The 18801-nt window shown below is 41.5% G+C and overlaps 1 protein-coding gene across 1 annotated transcript in view; it reads left to right on the top strand.

The window, feature by feature from the left end:
• Window positions 1–6490: 6490 nt before the first annotated feature.
• The window catches only part of ccndbp1 (cyclin D-type binding-protein 1), a 34536-nt gene continuing 22225 nt past the window's right edge, over window positions 6491–18801 (top strand). Inside the window, exons 1-5 of the mRNA XM_034165973.1 lie at window positions 6491–6686; window positions 12100–12159; window positions 13076–13155; window positions 13330–13411; window positions 16655–16751. Of these exons, the coding sequence (XP_034021864.1) occupies window positions 6599–6686; window positions 12100–12159; window positions 13076–13155; window positions 13330–13411; window positions 16655–16751 (407 nt within the window). The 5' untranslated portion in view covers window positions 6491–6598. The remainder of the gene's footprint in view (window positions 6687–12099; window positions 12160–13075; window positions 13156–13329; window positions 13412–16654; window positions 16752–18801) is intronic.

The raw sequence follows: 18801 nt of genomic DNA, 5'->3' as shown, positions 1-18801 counted from the left end.
AGCGCGGGTGGATCAGTGTGTGACAAAAAAAAGCATGAACACGCCCCCATCTTCAAGTCTGAACCAGCTAGTCTAACAGGACTGTTCGCCGAGCTGTAGTCAGTTCGGGTGTTTATTAAATCTTATTTTTGGTGACTGCGTGATGGTTCTCCTAAAGGTTTTTCTTTGCGTGAGCATTAAAAATTATGAGCCACTTATTTTCTCAATAATCGTGCACATTAAAAGCATCTAACGATCAAGCTACTGATAGCTACTAAAAGTGCTAATGCCATTGCAATACAACATTAAATATGACAAGAACTGCACTGCACACGACTATTGCAGCAGGGACATCTTAGCTGATCTGTTATGACATTTCACCACGGAACAAGCCCGATTATTCCAGGTGTTTGGAAGGAAATACGGCATATGACAGACACAGCTAGCAGAAGCATTGAGCATGGTGCAGCTGCATCGAGCACCCCCCCGCAACTTTATTAGCAGCAGCCTCGTAACATCAGGCCAACAACATAACATGAGTACCATCCTTTCTGCCCCCCCAACACTCTCTGCCCACTATGATAATGTTTAAACATGCCTTCAAAATAAGATGCACCACAAAAACAAGTATAAAGTGTATGAAAATACAGCTCACCATAACTGAATCGGCCCTGAGCTTGTTTCTGTGCAAGGAAATGGTCCCATCTAGGGGTAATAGGAGGTAATGACACCCGAAGCTTGTTGCTTGTGTCCCATCTTCTCTGTCATTATGTTTTGGTTGCTGTCACTACAGAAAACCTCTCTTCACACAGATAGGATGTCGGAAATGGCAACAGGGTTTTCAGTGCTGTTGTGGTGATCTCAGGGTATTTTGCTTTGACTTTAATCCAGAACACTGGCAGAGTTGTTGCCTCAAACCTACTTTTAAGGCCACTGTTATTTGAGATCTCCAGCAGTTGATCTTCTTCTTGCATAGATGTGCTGGATTCACCTGGTTTTGGGTCAAGGGTCCATTCCTTGGCAGTTCGTGGGTCTTTTGTGGTTGGGAAGTAGTGCTCAAACTCTTTTAAAAGCAAAGACAGGCGATCGTGCACCAGCTGGGAGAATGAAGGCTCGGGCTCAGTCTCTTCTAAAACCCCTGCTAAGGTTTTAAACAGGTCAGATATACCTTTGTTTACGCGCCGTCCCCACGAATCCAGTTTGGCTTTAAATGCAGCTACTTTTTCTGCCAACTTAAAGACAGTTGTCATTTTCCCCTGAAGTGAAAGATTGAGTTCACTGAGCAGGTTGAATGTGTCACACCAGTAAGCGAGTTTTGTGACCCATTCCTTGCCACTGAAATGTGCTCCTTGTTATATTTGGCGTTTTAAGCATTTTTGAAAGTGAACCTGTGTCAGAGGTAATGGTGCATTCAAGTTTGTAAAGCATCTGAAAACACTGAATCATTTTCTAAACATGGCTTCACCATTTCAAGCATTTTTCGAAACTAGATCATCTTTTGAAACAACAGTTTAATGCTGCTGAACCTAATTTTAATTCAGAGCCATTTGTTTGTAATGTACAGTGCCAAATGATAATATAAGTTACCTCAAAGCTCTATATATGAGTAAAGTCTCAACCTTACCACTCCAAAAGCAAGCACACTGTATAAAGTGGTAAGGAAAATATTGTAGTAAGAAACCAGTACATTCTAAGTGCTGGTCCCAAGCCCAGATAAATGACAAGGGTAGAAGGAGGCAGGGCGTTAACCTTAAAGTTTATCATATCTCAGCCACATGGGGTGTGCAGCCAGTACACTCTCAGTGCTGGTCCCAAGCACAGATAAATAAGTAGGGTTGCATCAGGAAGGGCATCTGGCGTAAAACGGGCCAGTCCATCCATGTAGAGTACAAATCGAATTTCCATACCAGATTAGTCGAGACCCCAGGTTAACAATGACCACCACCAGTGCCATTGCCCAACCGGGTGATGGTGAAAATTGGGCTACTGCTGGGTGAAGAAGAAGAAGAAGAGGAGGAGGAGAATGTGTCCACAGACAGCGACGGAAGAGGAAAACTAAAGGGTGGAAGTGAGAGTTGGGACTGGTAAAGAGAGAGAGGTAGACATGCGTGTGCAAGAAATAAGAAAGAAAGAAAGAAATAAGAGCAGGAGCATAGGCGGTGGGTTGTATCATGGTGTGGATAGAAAGAGAAATGGTGTTGGGATCATTTTAAAGGAAGAGTATGGTTGGAGGTTCAGTGAGTGTCCAACAGGGTGATGAGTGTGAAGTTGGAAATTGAAGGGGTGATGAATATCATCAGTGCATATGCCCCACAGGTACATTGTGAGATGAAGGAGAAAGAAGATTTCTGGAGTGAATTAGATGAGGTGGTGGAGACTGTGCTCAAGCATGAAAGAGTGGTGTGAGGGTAGTGCAGGACATTTACAAGAATAGTGTGACAGTGGTGAGATGCGCAGTAGGAATGACAGACTCATTTGAGGTGGAGGTGGGATGACGCCAAGGATCAGCTATGGGCCTATAGCGCTTTGCATGGTAGCACCCTGACATCGGTGTGTAAGTGTGAATCTGAGGCAGAATTATAAAGCGCTTTGACTGTCTGATGCAGATGGAAAAGCACTAAAATGCAGTAAATGCAGTACATTTACCATTCGTGGAAGTTGTAGGTTCTTCTTCTGTCTCCTCAGTGGGCCTTTTTGCCTTTGCAAAGACACTTTCCAAAAATGTTGTTTTTTTACTTATATTGCTAGCTTGTGGATTTAATTATATTGTGAACACATCGTGGGACAAGCATCTTGACATGCATCAAGAGTGAATCATCAGCAGATGTAACGGAGAGAATCCGGTCATTTTTCAAAATAAAATTGCTCAGACTCAGATAATAAATCCTTCCTTCCTTCCTGGCATCCATCTGTCTGCGGGAAACGATGGTGTAGCATCCAGGTTGTTTTTTGCTTTTTATTGTTTGTTTTTTTAATACACTTTTTCAATTCAAATTCATTTCATTTCAACAAATCACAAGTTGCCTCAAGATGCTTCACACAAATACGGTCTAACCTTACCAACCCCCAGAGTAAGAACACAGACAACAATGGTAAGGAAAAACTCCCTCTGATGATTTGAGGAAGCAACCTCAAGCAGACCAGACTCAAAGGGGTGACCCTCTGCTTCGGCCATGCAACCAGTTGACAATACAAATATACAGGAAATTTTTGTCTTTTGTTTCTATCTGCACCTGTGCAAATGACTTATCAGTCCAATGCGTGGGTGACAATCTCTGGTTCATTTGTTTCACATGTACTGTGATGCCTGCTGAGGCTGCTGCTGTGCCTCCTTCCTCCAAGCTCGCTGCTCAGCAAGAACTTGGTTCCTCTGTGCACCTGTTCTGACAGTAAGGCGTCAGGCTGCACGGTCCTCTGCACACTGCTCCCACATGTTGACATTGATGATGCACATTTTCATGTCATTCTTGCAGGCATCCTTGATGGGCAGGCGTGGTCGACCAGCCAAATGACTGCCCTCTGCCAACTCACTGTACAGTAGATCTTTAGGAATGTGGCCTGGATCCATTGTTCTGACATGGCCAAGCCAACGAAGTCACCTTTTTGTTATTTTTCCCTGATGCCCAGCGGCCACATACAGCGCACCGTCGGCAGGCTGTTCCATGTGAAATGGACTGTTTGTTAATGTGAACACGCAGCAGGTGATCTGAATGTCATGCGTGTCCGACTGGACATGCGTGTCTTGTGAGAGGCACCTTGTTGATTTTAGGCATTTTATGCTCCTGTTGTAACACAGCGATTGTAGCACAGTGGTAAAGTTTCTGTCTGTTAATCAGACCTTTTGTAAATTGCAGGTTCGAATCCCGCGAGTAGCATTTATTTTTTATTTATCCAGCGTTATTTAACCACAGGGTTCTGTATTGCAATTCAGTTTCAATTTATTTTCATTTATTTAGCACCAAATCACAACAAGGTTGCCTCAAGGTGCTTCACACAAGTAAGGTCTAACTTTACCAAACGCTTATTGAGTGTTGTTAGAAGAGAAGGTTATGTAACACAGTGGTAAACATACCACTGTCCTAGCTTTTTTGAAATGTGTTGCAGGCATCCATTTAAAAATGAGCAAATATTTGCACAAAAACAATAAAGTTTATCAGTTTGAACATTAAATATCTTGTCTTTGTGGTGTATTCAATTGAATATAGGTTGAAGGATTTGCAAATCATTGCATTTTGTTTTTATTTACATTTTACACAACATTCCAACTTCATTGGAATTGAGGTTGTAGTAATTATTTATATACCTGGCTGCACACAATAAGACATAATAAGAGCGCACTGCTTCATTTATGACTGTATGGGTCAGATGCAGAGGCACAGAGGGATCATGGATCATACTTGTATTGTCCGCTTGATAAGAGGGATTAAGTATGGGACATTGCTGTTTTTTTAATGGTGTGTAGTTTTTTTCTCCACATCTGCAGTGCAATGTGGTTCCACGTGCTCCAGCTGCTCGCATTGTGTTTGTGCACGTGCAAAACCGTCACAGCGGGATCGTTCACGCCTGCTTGACTGTGTGTCCCTCCCGACGTCGGCTTGATGTTTTTGGGGTTCACTCATTCAGGCTTGATTCGCCCTGATTCCTACTTATTTGTGCTATGTGTGAAGGGGCCCTTGTTGTTTCCCAGTCATTTTTAATGGCGTGGCAGACTTCATCTTGCAGTGCAAAATCACATTCCATTCTATAGATAATCTATGTTACTACTAAATTTTTTAAAAACATGTTAAAAATACTCAGAGCAGACAAAACTACAAAAATATGGAAGATTTTTCTACATATACAGTGGGGTAAAAAAGCTATTTAGTCAGTCCCTGATTGTCCAAGTTCTCCTATTTACAAAGATGAGAGAGGTCTGTAATTTTCATCATAGGTCAACCTGGTCTCATGGCAAGTCGTGCTTCAGCAGCACGAAATATACATTAATCTAATGGTTTGTGATTATTGTGACGAAAAGCACCTCATTTTCATCACGGCAGTACGAATTCATTCTCATTCATTCCGTGATGGCTACACGAAATAAGTGAAGCGGGGGGGGGGGGGGATTGCTAGGGTGGGGGGGAGGAGTAGGATTAGGTTATGGTTAAGGTTAGGGTTGGGGGTGGGAGTAGGGTTAGGAATAGTGAGTTAAAAAAAAAGCTCTGTCACGAAAATTTGACTCATTTTGTCACAGGGGCACGAAAAAAAAAAGAAAAAAGAAAAAAGTGAGACTGGGCTGCTTAGGTACACTTCAACTATGAGAGACAAAATGAGGAAAAAAAAATCCAGCAAATCACATTGTAGGATTTTTAAAGAATTTATTTGTAAATTATGTTGGAACATAAGTATTTGGTCAATAACAAAAGTTCAACTCAATACTTTGTAACATAATCTTTGTTGGCAATGACAGAGGTCAATGGTCTTCTATGTCTTCCATTTTCTTACAATTGCTCCCACAGTTGATTTATTCACACCAACCTGCTTGACTATTGTAGATTCACTCTTCCCAGCCTGGTGCAGGTCTACAATGTTCTTCCTGGTGTCCTTCAACAGCTCTTTGGTCTTGGCCATGGTTGAGTTTGGAGTCTGACTGTTTGAGGCTGTGGATAGGTGTCTTTTATACAGATAAGTTCAAACAGGTGCCATTAATACAGGTGACAGGTGGAGGACAGAAGAGCTTCTTAAAGAAGAACTTACAGGTCTGTGAGAGCCAGAAATCTTGCTTGCTTGTGGGTAATCAAATACTTATTTTCAGCCACAATTTACAAATAAATAAATAAATAATAATAATAATAATAATTATAAAAATAAATCCTAGATTTTTTTTTCTCATTTTGTCTGTCATAGTTGAAGTGTACCTATGATGAAAATTACAGACCTCTCATCTTTCTAAGTAGGAGAACTTGCACAATTAGGGACTGACTAAATACTTTTTTACCCCACTGTATCAAGTGATCCAAGAATCAGCTGTCACATCAGTATAAAGCAGGTTTCAAACCTGTTTATACTAAAATTAACTGAAAGTATCAAAAATAGTAGTATTACTAGTAGTTGGCTAAAAAACAACAATATTAAAGTAAATTATTAGTATACAGGAAGTTTATAGTTTCAGTATCAATACACAAAGTACTGATATACTTTTCTTTGTTCCTGTCCAATCAATTCTTTATGTGACTTATAAGTTTAAGGTCTTTTAGGTTGGGATTTAAGTAGAACTTTCTTTGACACCACTATAATTTTATTTACAAGGTTGGGTAGGATTACTTTGAAATGTAATCCAAAAGTAGTCAGATTACAAGTAATCCAAATGTATGTACATACATACATGTAATCCACGTGTATTCTTTCATAGTAATCCTATCCAACCTTATTTATTATCCTTTAAAAAGGCGATTCATAAATCTTACAATCAGTAGCAGATTTTTAGCACAAGAGGTCACTAGATTTAACGTGCGTGTACGTGTACGTGTAACTGGAGGGTTGCATCATTTATATTCGTCCCGCTGAAACATTCACTGGGTTTTATTGTCGTATTTCGTTCCACAACACGTTCGTTTGCGTTTCTTTGAGTTCAAAGTTTGACATGAGCCGTGATAATTGTACTGAAGATGTTTCTGTGCCTTTACGAAACCTGCTGAACTCAATCCAGTGCGTTAGAGAAGGAGTCAAAGGTAAATGTCGCTGAAGAACCAAACGTTAGCCACCAGTTAGCAGACCTCCAGCTAAACGTGATAACGTTAGTATGAGCGCGAATGTTATAAACCAGGATATTTTGTGCCGTTTTGACCCACGCTAAGAACAATTCTTATGATTTGTCAAGACTTAATGCGGTGAAACAGTTTGGAATCGTTTGAAAAGACTGCTGGTTTGAAATGTTTCAAACGTTTGGGGAGATTTTCGTGGTGTTAGAGTACAGCCTTCTGTCATAGTGTGCTGCAGGCAATAAGAGTATATTCGTTTGTTTTAAGATGCACATTATTAATCCCAAATTGGGCATTTATTAACATAAAATCTTCATATATACATACACACGTGCACGAAATTGTGGACTGAACCCAGGGTTCTAGCTAGGATAAAATTTTAGCATAGTGGTAATGTCCAGGGAGCGAAGCGACTGGGGGTGCGGAAGAGGGGGGAGCTTTTGAAAATTCAAGGTAAAAATTGGCCATTCTAGGGGTACCCAAAGGGGAAAAGCCAGGTACGACAGCCCACGTCCCTTCATTATGTCCAGAAGGCTGGGGGAAGTTTGTTGAGTGGGCAATCTCATCCAGTACATGGCCCTCAGTGATGCAGTCGGAGTCCGTGGACATTTTTAAGTCAAGACTTAAAACCTGTTTTTATTCTCTTTCTTATGAGTATTTTTTTTATTTTGTTATGTTTTATTCTTTTACTTCTGTTTTTAATTAGGTATTTGAATTTTTTTAATTTTTATTTATTTATTTTAATTTTTCTATGTTGAACTGTTCTGTGTGAGGCACCTTGAGATGGCTTTTATTGTAATTTGGCGCTTTATAAGCTGATTAAATTGAAATTGAACAACATTTTATTGGGTCTTAAAGTAAATAAATATGAAATTGGTTACTGGATCCTTAAACTCTGGACATAATAAACTCTACATGGTGGATCCTTGATCTCTGGACATAAACAGAAATAAAATCTGTTAGTTTTTGTTTTAAAGCATTTCCTTTCAGACATTATTATTGGCATGAATGTGTTTCCATACCTATGAGCTGAGCTCTTACACCTGTGCTGCAGGTCAGGTTTATAATGCAAGACGTCTCATTTTGGGAGGAAAAAAGTTTTAGTCAAGTTTTGGTACAACAGTTGAGCAAACATTGCACATTGCTGTCTTGCCTTGCAGTGTTTCAGTGGACATGTTGCCCCCCCCCCCCCCCCCCCCACACACACACACACACAGCTAGCAACACGTTTCACCAGAAACACACACACAGATGTGGCCCCTGGATTGGAAAACTCTGCAGGTGTATTGGAAATTTCCGATCTGTGAATTACGTCGGTATTGGAACCCAATACTGATACTGGATTGGATCAACCCTATCCCTAATGGAATGTTTATCCTTTCGACATTTATTCCAAATGGGTGTTCTGCAAAGCAGCATCCTATCCCTTACTCTGTTCTTATTGAAGATAAATAGCATTGTTGACGTGGTAAATCCATTCCATTTTCTTCCGCTTCATCTGGAGTCGGGTTGCGGGGGCAGCAGCTCAAGCAAACCACCCAGTCCTGTCCGTACCAGACCCCCATGGCCCCCTGTGCAGGTGGTGAACCCACAGGAGGGTGGGCCCACGTCACCCTTTCGGGCTGAGCTCGGCCGGGCCCCGTGGGCTAAGGCCCGACCACCAGGTGCTCGCACGCGAGCCCCAACCCCAGGCCTGGCTCCAGGGTGGGGCCCCGGCTCCGCCATACCGGGCGACGTCTCGGTCCTTGATTTCATGCTGGTCATGGGAGCTTCTGAATTGCCCTTAGTCTGACCCGTCACCTAGGACCTATTTGCCTTGGGAGACCCTACCAGGGGCACGAAGCTCCCGACAACATAGCTCCTTGGATCATCCGGGTACGCAAACTCCCCCACCACGATAAGGTGGCAGTTCTAGGGAGAGCCCAAACCAAGACTATGTGTTTATTTTTGTACTAAACGATCAGTGCACCCTGATCCTGAAGTTAAACTAAATGACACTATCATTCCTGTAGTTCAACAGATGAAATATCTTGGTCCTAATCTTTGATAATAAACTTACTTTTAAGGCACATATTGATTATGTGAGGTGAAAATGCCTTAAAGCCTTAGCCCTGCTAAAGGTTGTGTCAAAAATGGATTGGGGTGCTGATCGCATTGTACTCCTTTGCCTCTATAGATCTCTAGTTAGATCTAAACTGGATTATGGTTGTGCAGTTTATAGCTCTGCCCGTAAGTCTTATCTTGAAAAGTTGATAGCAATTCAGAATCAAGGTCTCAGACTTTGTCTAGGAGCATTTCGTACCTCTCCTGTGCAGTCCCTTTATGTGGATGTAAATGAATTACCATTACATTTAAGATACAAAAAGTTATCTCTACACTACGCAATTAAACTAAAAAATAACTGTCACAATCCAATGTATGGTGGTACCTTTATGCCACAATATTGTAATTTCTATACTTGTAAGCCATCAGCTATTAAACCTTTTGGTTTACGTAATAAAGTGGCTCTATTGTGCATACTCAGTACTATTAATATAGCTTCTTTCCGCATTCCTAATATTCCACCTTGGATGCTCGTTGACCCAGTAATTGATTTATCATTAAGGCCATTTAAAAAGAGTTGTATCAATGATGTATTCTTTTTGAGCAAGTTTGGAGAAATGAGGTACAGTAGTGTTAAGAATAATAGTAGTGCTATGTGACTAAAAAGATTAATCCAGGTTTTGAGTATATTTCTTATTGTTACATGGGAAACAAGGTACCAGTAGATTCAGTAGATTCTCACAGATCCAACAAGACCAAGCCTTCATGATATGCACACTCTTAAGGCTATGAAATTGGTCTATTAGTAAAAAAAAAGTAGAAAAAGGAGTGTTCACAATAATAGTAGTGTGGCATTCAGTCAGTGAGTTTGTCAATTTCGTGGAACAAACAGGTGTGAATCAGGTATCCCCTATTTAAGGATGAAGCCAGCACCTGTTGAACATGCTTTTCTCTTTGAAAGCTTGAGGAAAATGGGACATTCAAGACATTGTTCAGAAGAACAGCGTAGTTTGATTAACAAGTTGATTGGAGAGGGGAAAACTTATACACAGGTGCAAAAGAAAACGGAAAACAACCAAAAAATCAAAATGGATAGAAGAATAACCAGAATAGCAAAGGCTCACCCATTGATCAGCTCCAGGATGATCAAAGACAGTCTGGAGTTACCTGTAAGTGCTGTGACAGTTAGAAGATGCCTGTGTGAAGCTAATTTATTTGCAAGAATCCCCCACAAAGTCCCTCTTAAATAAAAGACGTGCAGAAGAGGTTATAATTTGCCAAAGAACACATCAACTGGCCTAAAGAGAAATGGAGGAATATTTTGTGGACTGATGAGAGTAAAATTGTTCTTTTTGGGTCCAAGGGTCGCAGACAGTTTGTGAGACGACCCCCAAACTCTGAATTCAAGCCACAGTTCACAGTGAAGTCAGTGAAGCATGGTGGTGCAAGCATCATGATATGGGCATGTTTCTCCTACTATGGTGTTGGGCCTATATATCGCATACCAGGTATCATGGATCAGTTTGGAAATGTCAAAATACTTGAGGTCATGTTAATGCCTCGCAGATGTGAAGAAATCATGAAAAACTGTGGTTATGCAACTAAATACTAGTTTAGTGATTCACAGGATTGCTAAAAAAAAAAGCAGTTTGAACATAATAGTTTTGAGTTTGTAGCGTCAACAGCAGATGCTACTATTATTGTGAACACCCCCTTTTCTACGTTTTTTTTTTTTACTAATAGTCCAATTTCATAGCCTTAAGAGTGTGCATATCATGAATGCTTGGTCTTGTTGGATTTGTGAGAATCTACTGGTACCTTGTTTCCCATGTAACAATAAGAAATATACTCAAAACCTGGATTAGTCTTTTTAGTCACGTAGCACTACTATTATTCTAAATACAACTGTATAAATACAACCATTATTGTGAGATCTATACAGATGGGTTGAAAGACCAGAATAAAGTAGGTGCAGCTTCTGCAAGTGGCCCTCTTCAACGGCAAATTAGATTACCAGACAGTTCTTTAATTTATACAGCCGAGTTGTTTGGCCTGAAAATGGCTTTGGGTGTTACAGAAAACACTGCCCACAAACAGCTTTGACAGCTTTGCAGGGCAAAACTTTACTTCTGTTTATTGTTCAGCTTTGGAAACTTTGTATAACATCAGTACATTAGGTAAGCAAGTAATATTTGCCTGGATCCCTAGTCATACAGGGGAATGAAAAAGCTGAGAAGTTGGCAAAAGAAGCTCTTGCTATGGATGTTACAGAAATAAATGTACCCTACACGGATCTAAAGCCGAAGATTAACAATTATTTTAGAAACATGGCAAACGTTATGGGATCTCTGTCCCAATAATAAACTTCATCAACATCACCCACTCATTGAATCGCTTAATTGTCTATCGCTAGCTAAGCGATGGGAAGACATTGTGTTGACCCGCGCTCGTATAGGTCATTTACACTTGATGCATGCATATTTACTTGCAGCGAGCGCCCTGCCTTATTGTTTACCGTGTAACTGCGTGCTTATAGTGAAACATCCTGCTTGAATGTGTTGATTTTGCTCACATTCGGGTGAGTTTTTATGACGTTCCTGATCTTAAGACATTGTTTAGAGATGTTTCACATTCACGCATTATAAGTTTTCTTAAAGAGATTAATCTTTTTATTAGATTTTAAGTTGGTACCTGTTCAAGTCCCATTCACAACAGTTATACCTTTGGGCAAGGTATTTTATTCCAACTGCCTAGCCTTTCGGAGGAGACTTTCAGCTGTCAGGCCCATGTAAGGGAGGGACACACCTTTTGTACGCTAACAGACCTGCTTCATTTGTTGTAAAGAGTTGAGATTTATCCCGCTGAAGTAGTCACATTCCTAAACTACTGATAGCCTGCTGTTTAACTTGTAATGAATGACATTGCGGTGGATTTTGTGTTTATTGTACCAGGTAAATATTTGGTAACTGTTTGACACTTTCATGACACTTATGTGTTGGTAGTGTCGTTAATTTCTTATCTATCAATCAATCAATCAATCAATCAACATTTAATCCATAAACATTAGCCAGTTCTTGGTGGAATAACATTTTGTCATGTTGCTGTTTTTGATTTCATACATTTATAAACAAACAAATAAAGCCCAATAAACTGTCACAAAGGCTAGGTAACAAACATTGATGGTAGGTAAGGTTAGAAACAAAGTGATAACAACACATCCGAGGAATCGGAGATTTGAGACCCTCACTCACTCAGAGTACTAGTATGGAAATGTTTGTTTCTGCCAGTCGATTAAAACTGTAGAAAGTTTCCTCTAACATCTGCTCATTTTCCACTGCAGATGGAGAATCCAGCCTGACACACGGACAGTTCAGCGTCTCCAGCTTTTGGCACACTCTGAGTTGAGTGTAATTTTATTTATTTTTTAATAATTCTTTTGGAGCCACTTGTGAAAGTCCCATGAATGGGGGGGGGGGGGACTTTGGTTGCTTTTAGTAGTCTGAAAAGCAGGGCCGGCCCAGCCTATAGGCAGTATGGACAATTGCTAAGGGTGCCATCCATCCAGGAGGGGGTGCCACAAATAATAATAATAAAAAAAAACTTTCACTGTTCTTATATTAAAACTAGTCAATACAATTGCCATGTTAGTATAAAATAAACATAAGCCCATATTGATTTAATTACATAGCAAAACCTATTAAATAATAATGACAATAATAATAGTGTAGTAAGCTGCATGGAAGGACAAAGTGCAAGTTAGCACTTCTGTCTTTTCTGTACTCTGCCACAAGGAGGCGCTATTGTCTTTACACAACAACACAGACAATGGGGCAAGTCATCAAATGCACTACACTTTACATTTACGGTATTAACAATGTTACACTCAACCAAACTCACTAATTTTACTACAAAACAAATAAACAACACTGTTAAACCAACAAGAACCACAATAACAACACTTAAAACCCCCAAACTCCCAACTCCCACAATGCGTTGCAGCACAACAATTTACATACTTAGCAACCAGCCAATAGTTTTCCTTGTTGACTCCCCCCTCCTCTAAAGTGTCTGATGAGCTTTTCTGGGGCATTGTGACATAACATCAATGTGAAAGAGCCCAAACTGTCTGGTGCCCGTCTGATCTCTAATCACAAAATTGTGTTGCCAAACAAACTGATACATTAGAATTAATAGTGAAAATAGAAATAAAATTGACTGTTAATACAATGTGCACACATGAGGATGATGTGTAAAGTTTTATTGAGCACTGTGGTGACTCTTCCCCAAGCGTGAACCTTGTAATGTTTTGTTCTCAGACCAGGTGGTGACGGCAGTGTCCCAGGAAGCCACCAAACTCAGTCTGGCCTTCTCCAAACCACCGCTGCCATCACAGCAGGTCAGCTTAGAAGTGAAGCCACAGCGAGGTTCTATTTATCCACCAACAGCTGCTGTGAGAACAGCTGTTGCCAGTTCTGGGTTTTAACAGTAGAACTCACTTCCTGTTTTTAATTGTTTTTAATTATGAAGCGTTTTACTGTATCTGTTTTTACCTTTTCCTCCCTCACTTCAGGATGGGGAGACGTTAGCAGACTCCATGATGAAGAGTGTCTTGACTCTGTCCACAGTGTATTACTGGCTGCCAAAGAGCCAAGGTAACAGCACGCCACACCCAGGCGTTCTGTGTAGTCCTGAGCCCCGTTGGTGCTGGCGCTCATTTCTGGGTTCTGTAGTGTGAAGCGGCTGGGAGTCTATGGATCCCCCTGGATGGGACACAAGTTGCTTGCTGGTAGCCATTTACAGCTGGGTGGACTGAGACCAATCAGATTAAGTGTCTTGTCCAAGGACACAGACAGGGAGCATGAGTGGGAATCAAACCCAGGTCTACTACTGGCTCCTCGGCTCCTCATCCACCAAACTCCAGAATTATCTAGAAAATGGTTTATTTATTTTGAGCTTTCTTTGCAAATATTTCTCTGGTCTTATTCATATTGCAACATGCTTTTTTTTTTTTTTTTTCTTTTGGGTGGTTTGATCAAATGATTCCACGTCCTGGTTAATGTGGTGTTGCCCTTCGAGAGCCGACTGATCCGTCCAGTCACTTTAGACTCCTCTACCTCACTGTTGAGAGCTGAAGTTTGTTCATTCACCCTGGTTTGCATTTACAAACTCCAGGTCATGACTATGAGGGTGGATTTCAGTTTGCCATGATCATACTGATATTTGTTCCTTGTTGCATATTTGGATGGGTACAAGAGAAGTCACCCGGTGTCTACGTGAACCCCAGGATAACTCCACCCGGGGCTATCTCAGCCCTTGTACAATGTCAATTAAAGATACTTGATCAGTGGTTACACAGTTTGAGTGGGGAAAAAAATACAGCTGCTGTTTAGAAAAATTCGTCACTGTGCAGCCGTGAGCCCAGTGAACCAACCAAGCATTGCACTAGAAGTGCGTGCTGAAGGAGTATTCCTGAGCGTTTCCAGGACCACTGATCTGAATGAATTCATTTGCAGACTAAAACTGGGCTTACACTGTGCAAGTTTTGGCCCTTTTTGAGCTGATTTTTCACTTGTGCAAGAATTTTTTGGATTGCGCCGAGTTTCAGCTTAATCGTGCGTCCTGCATCGTGCAGTATACATGGAGTAACGAGCTGTGTTTAACCTCTCACGACCACCTCCCGATCGGCAATCATATGGTCGGATGAAAATCAAACCTGTTTGATATACTGGTCGGCCCTCGTGAGGGTATCACATTGTTGAAGCAGCGCTACAAGTATCTAAGAGCCGACTGCGCATGTGCAAACACCTTGGGAGAGCAGCTTCTGTTTGTTTTTCAACTCATGTAAAGTCTTGTATTTTTTTTTTTTTTTTGTTAAAAATTTGATGTTTCCCATCGAGAGTTTTTGTAAAAATAAGAAATGTAAAAGTTTGAAAAAAACGAAAGGGGGGAAAAGCTTCTGTTTACGTTTTGCTTCCGGAAACACGAGTCCGACGTGGAGTTATTGAATGTACAATGTGAGTAGTCAGATCACATCAGAACATCGCACCGTATAGTGTGAGAACATAAATCGTACACTCTAAACTTTTACACCCTGCGGTCCTATTTTCAAGAACAAGGGTGATGTGCAGAGCTGCAGTAACTACAGAGGCATAAAGTTGATCAGCCACAGCATGAAGTTATGGGAAAGAGTAGTAGAAGCTAGGCTTAGAAAACAGGTGAAGATCTGTGAGCAGCAATATGGTTTCATGCCGAGAAAGAGCACTACAGATGCAATGTTTGCTCTGAGAATACTGTTGGAGAAGTACAGAGAAGGCCAGAAAAAGTTACATTGTGTGTTTGTGGACTTAGAAAAAGCTTTTGATAGGGTGCCAAGAGAAGAGCTGTGGTATTGTATGAGGAAGTCTGGAGTGGCAGAGAAGTATGTTAGGGTAGTGCAGGACATGTACAAGAATAGTGTGACAGCCGTGAGATGCGCAGTCGGAATGACAGACTCATTCAAGGTGGAGGTGGGATTACACCAAGGATCAGCTCTGAGTCCTTTCTTGTTTGCAGTGGTTATGGACAGGTTGACGGATGAGATCAGACAGGAGTCCCCATGGACTATGATGTTTGCAGATGACATTGTGATTTGTAGTGAGAGTAGAGAGCAAGTTGATTCTAGTCTGGAGAGGTGGAGATATGCTTTGGAGAGAAGGGGAATGAAAGTCAGTAGAAGCAAGACTGAGTACATGTGTGTGAATGGGAGGGAGCCCAGTGGAATAGTGCAGTTACAAGGAGTAGAAGTGGTGAAAGTAGATGAGTTTAAATATTTGGGGTCAACTGTTCAAAGTAATGGAGAGTGTGGTAAAGAGGTGAAGAAGAGAGTGCAGGCAGGGTGGAGTGGATGGAGAAAGGTGGCAGGAGTGATTTGCGACCGAAGAATATCAGCAAGAGTGAAGGGGAAAGTTTACAAGACAGTAGTAAGACCAGGTATGTTGTATGGCTTAGAGACGGTGACACTAACAAAAAGACAGGAGGCAGAGCTGGAGGTGGCAGAGCTGAAGATGTTGAGATTCTCTTTGGGAACAAGAATGGACAAGATTAGGAATGAACATATCAGAGGGACAGCTCAGGTGGGACGGTTTGGAGACAAAGTCAGAGAGGCACGATTGAGATGGTTTGGACGTGCAGAGGAGGGACCCAGGGTATATTGGGAGAAGGATGCTGAGGATGGAGCCACCAGGCAGGAGGAGAAGAGGGAGGCCAAAGAGGAGGGTTATGGATGTGTTGAAGGAGGACATGCAGGTGGTTGGTGTGACAGAGGAAGATACAGAGGACAGGGTGAGATGGAAACGATTAATCTGCTGTGGCGACCCCTAACGGGAACAGCCGAAAGACAAAGAAGAAGAAGAAGGTTTTGTCATACAGTTTGAGCTGGAGCCAAGTACAACGATTGAAAATATTGTACAGTGTCTGCCCAGCCTAAGTTTAAGATCATTAATATGATCGTTATCTTAGACATCAACATATTTTTGGAAAATCCATTTGTGGACTCGTCTATCTGATATCATCACCACTTTGTTTTCTTTTTTTTATCATTTCTGCAGATGTCAGATTTTTAGGTTTGTAGTTAAGGCGGAACATGATGTGAAATATTTTTGCAGATTGCTGAAGTTGTTTTGCTTCCTCACGTGAATATCAAGTGAAATACAGCATACAATAGGTGTAATGTCATGATAAAAGACCCAGTTCTCCCAGGGCCAACTTCCACAGGGCCGACTTATCCAGGCTGACCTCCCACTTGGGCCTAGATCTAGATCTCTTGTTACCACGTGGACTCATTTGAGAAAACCGGAAATTGGCTATATTATTTCAGTATGTCAGCGCGCTTCATAACTCTGTGTGTTCTGCCCCAGGTGTCACTCTGCGGAGGTGCATCAGAGACGCCACGGTAGAGGTTCTGGATGGAGTTGTCCAGCTGGTGGATGTGATATTGAACTCACCGCTGCAGAGGTGAACTCAGACGGTTAATGTAACATTTACATCTACTAGTATGTTTGTCTACTGTAAACTGTAATAAGCACAAGCAGAGACCGTGGATGTTCCCAGAGTGTGACCTAGAACCGTGTTAAGCTCTGTCCATTATGCAGTAGTCACACTGAGGGATTGAGAAAACTGATGAGTTATGGTCCGGTCACACAGCACTTAACGAAGGGCAACGAAGCCCAAATGAAAGAAATCTGGACTTTCATTGGTGCCTTTGCGCAGCTTCATTCCTGCAGCTGGCGCTTCATCAGATTTTTAAACTGTCAGAAAATTTGAATGAATGCTGCCGAAAACCTCAATTCTTCCGTATTTCGTGTTGCTGTCATTCTTGATGGTTTCCTATCATTTGCTTAGTTTTTGTAACATTAGCATTTTGTTCGACTTCATTTGACCAGCTGAATGTTTTCATATAGTACAGAAGCGAGTTGGTGGTGGTGCTGGTGTGGGGCTTTTGCCGCTGCGTGTGATGTGGCAAGTGTGGCTGCTGTCATGCCATGGTGCTGGCCAGCCAGGAAGAATTTGTCGGCCTCCTCCACAAGTGCACAGCAGTCTGTGATCGTGGTGTTGGCCAGTGCTGCACACACCTGAGGAAGGAGTTGCTGCTGAAAAAGTCCGGCCGGTGTCCTCTTAGGAGCTGCAGCATTCTGTCCATGAACTCTGAAGGGCTTGCTGTCCTCCAGCCTGTGCAGAGAGAAGAACCTGCTGGCCCTTCAGTGTGTAACAGTTCAAAAGTTTCTATTCAACAATGATTAATCATGTTGATTAATGATCTAATTATGGATCATCATGTAGGTATGATTGGGTTATGTGAAACCTGGCTTAAACCTACAGTTGTCTCCCCCTTAAGTGAGGCCTGCCCACTGACATATGCATTTAGTTATGTTGCTCGTGATGTGAACCAAGGCGGGGGTGTTGCTGTTATTTATAAATTTAGGTTTACCTTATTAGATGTTGGGGGTCACAAATATAATGTGTTTGAGCATCTGATTCTCCGCTCTGCCCACAATGCTACATATTGCCAGGGTCAGAAGAATGGAAATCAGCCATGTTATTTTGTCACTGTATATAGACTGAATTCTGAATTCTTAGATGAATTTGGTGCCTTCATTTCTAACTTGTCGACGAGTGCAGATAACATTCTGATTATTGGTGACTTTAACATTCATATAAATAAGCCTTCTGATCTCCTCTGTAAATCATTTATGGAAATTGTGAATGCATTAGGATTCCGGTAATGCATTCAGGACTCGACGCACATCAGTGGAAATACCCTGGATTTGGTTCTCGCACGTGGTATTGCTGTCATGAATATTGACATCATGCCTCTTGCATCGGTGGTCTCTGACCACTCACTTATTAGGTTTGCAGTTTCGCTGCAGTGTTTAGTGGAACAACAACCTTGTTTATCACTACGGTGATGCATCGACTCCTCAACTAAGACTGAACTCAAAGCCAGACTGCCTGATATCTTAGCTTCACTTTTGGAAAATGCCCAATCAGTAGACAGTCTTGTGGATAGTTTCAACTCATCACTCAAAACTACACTTGACAAGATTGCGCCACCTCTATTAAAACCACACTTTCCAAAAACACAGTCACCTTGGTTCAGTGGTTACTTGCGTGACCTCAAGCATAAGGCTAGAGGTCCAGAACAGAAATGGCGTAGCTCCAAATTAGAACTATTCCACCTTGCATGGCGTGATGCTGTTTTAGACTATAAGCCTGCGCTACTGGCTACAAAGCGGGCCTATTACTTAGGGCTGAAACGATTAGTCGAGTAACTCGAATTACAAAAAATGTTGGAGGCAAATTCTGTGCCTCAAAGCTTCGTTTAACGTTGTAGTACATATGCCAGGCCTGTGTGTGGCGCTGTAATGTCTTCACAAAAACAAACAGAAGACTAGAGCATGCATAAACCGCGTAAGCGCTAATCAAATTAGCACAATAGCTACAGCTTTCCAACACGATACACAGTGAAATAAAGCCTTTTAGGAGAAAAAATGGTCCATGCTGATCA

The sequence above is a fragment of the Thalassophryne amazonica genome, chromosome 3, assembly GCF_902500255.1.
Source record: "Thalassophryne amazonica chromosome 3, fThaAma1.1, whole genome shotgun sequence".
In the NCBI taxonomy this organism is placed as follows: Eukaryota; Metazoa; Chordata; class Actinopteri; order Batrachoidiformes; family Batrachoididae; genus Thalassophryne; species Thalassophryne amazonica.
Note: the sequence above shows the minus strand (reverse complement) of the source record. Positions and strands in the feature narration are given on the sequence as shown.